This window comes from Pteropus vampyrus, unplaced genomic scaffold (genome assembly GCF_000151845.1).
Source record: "Pteropus vampyrus isolate Shadow unplaced genomic scaffold, Pvam_2.0 Scaffold459, whole genome shotgun sequence".
Lineage (NCBI taxonomy): Eukaryota > Metazoa > Chordata > Mammalia > Chiroptera > Pteropodidae > Pteropus > Pteropus vampyrus.
This window is the reverse complement of record NW_011889240.1, coordinates 594,188-594,536: the sequence shown is the minus strand read 5'-3', so window position 1 is coordinate 594,536 and position 349 is coordinate 594,188. Positions and strand designations below refer to the sequence as shown.

The 349-nt window shown below is 60.2% G+C and overlaps 1 protein-coding gene across 1 annotated transcript in view; it reads left to right on the top strand.

The window, feature by feature from the left end:
- Positions 1-349, top strand: part of DPP9 (dipeptidyl peptidase 9) — a gene marked incomplete at its 5' end in the record, with an annotated part of 18,701 nt that overhangs the window by 204 nt on the left and 18,148 nt on the right. The window contains one exon of the mRNA XM_011381939.2: positions 196-304. Coding sequence (XP_011380241.1) covers positions 196-304 — 109 coding nt within the window. The remainder of the gene's footprint in view (positions 1-195; positions 305-349) is intronic.

The following is a 349-nucleotide window of genomic DNA, read 5'->3' as shown; positions in this document are numbered from 1 at the left end:
ATCATACAGCTAAGGAAGCCGAGGCCCCAAGAAGAGACGTGACTCGGTGAAGGGCCGGTAGCGGGTAGGGCCAGGGTTCCAGCCCCAAGGCTCATATCCTTGTCTGGGCCCAACCATGGCTGAGCAGGGCACTCTGTGTGTCCAGGACGTGGGGGGACTCCCGGTCCGCTCAACAGTGGTCTTGCCCCCTCCCAGGTTCAGAAGGCCGCAAGACGCTGCGAATCCTCTACGAGGAAGTCGATGAGTCTGAGGTGGAGGTCATTCACGTTCCCTCACCTGCACTAGAAGAAAGGAAGACAGACTCGTACCGATACCCCCGGACAGGTGAGTGCCCAGGACAGGTGGCTTG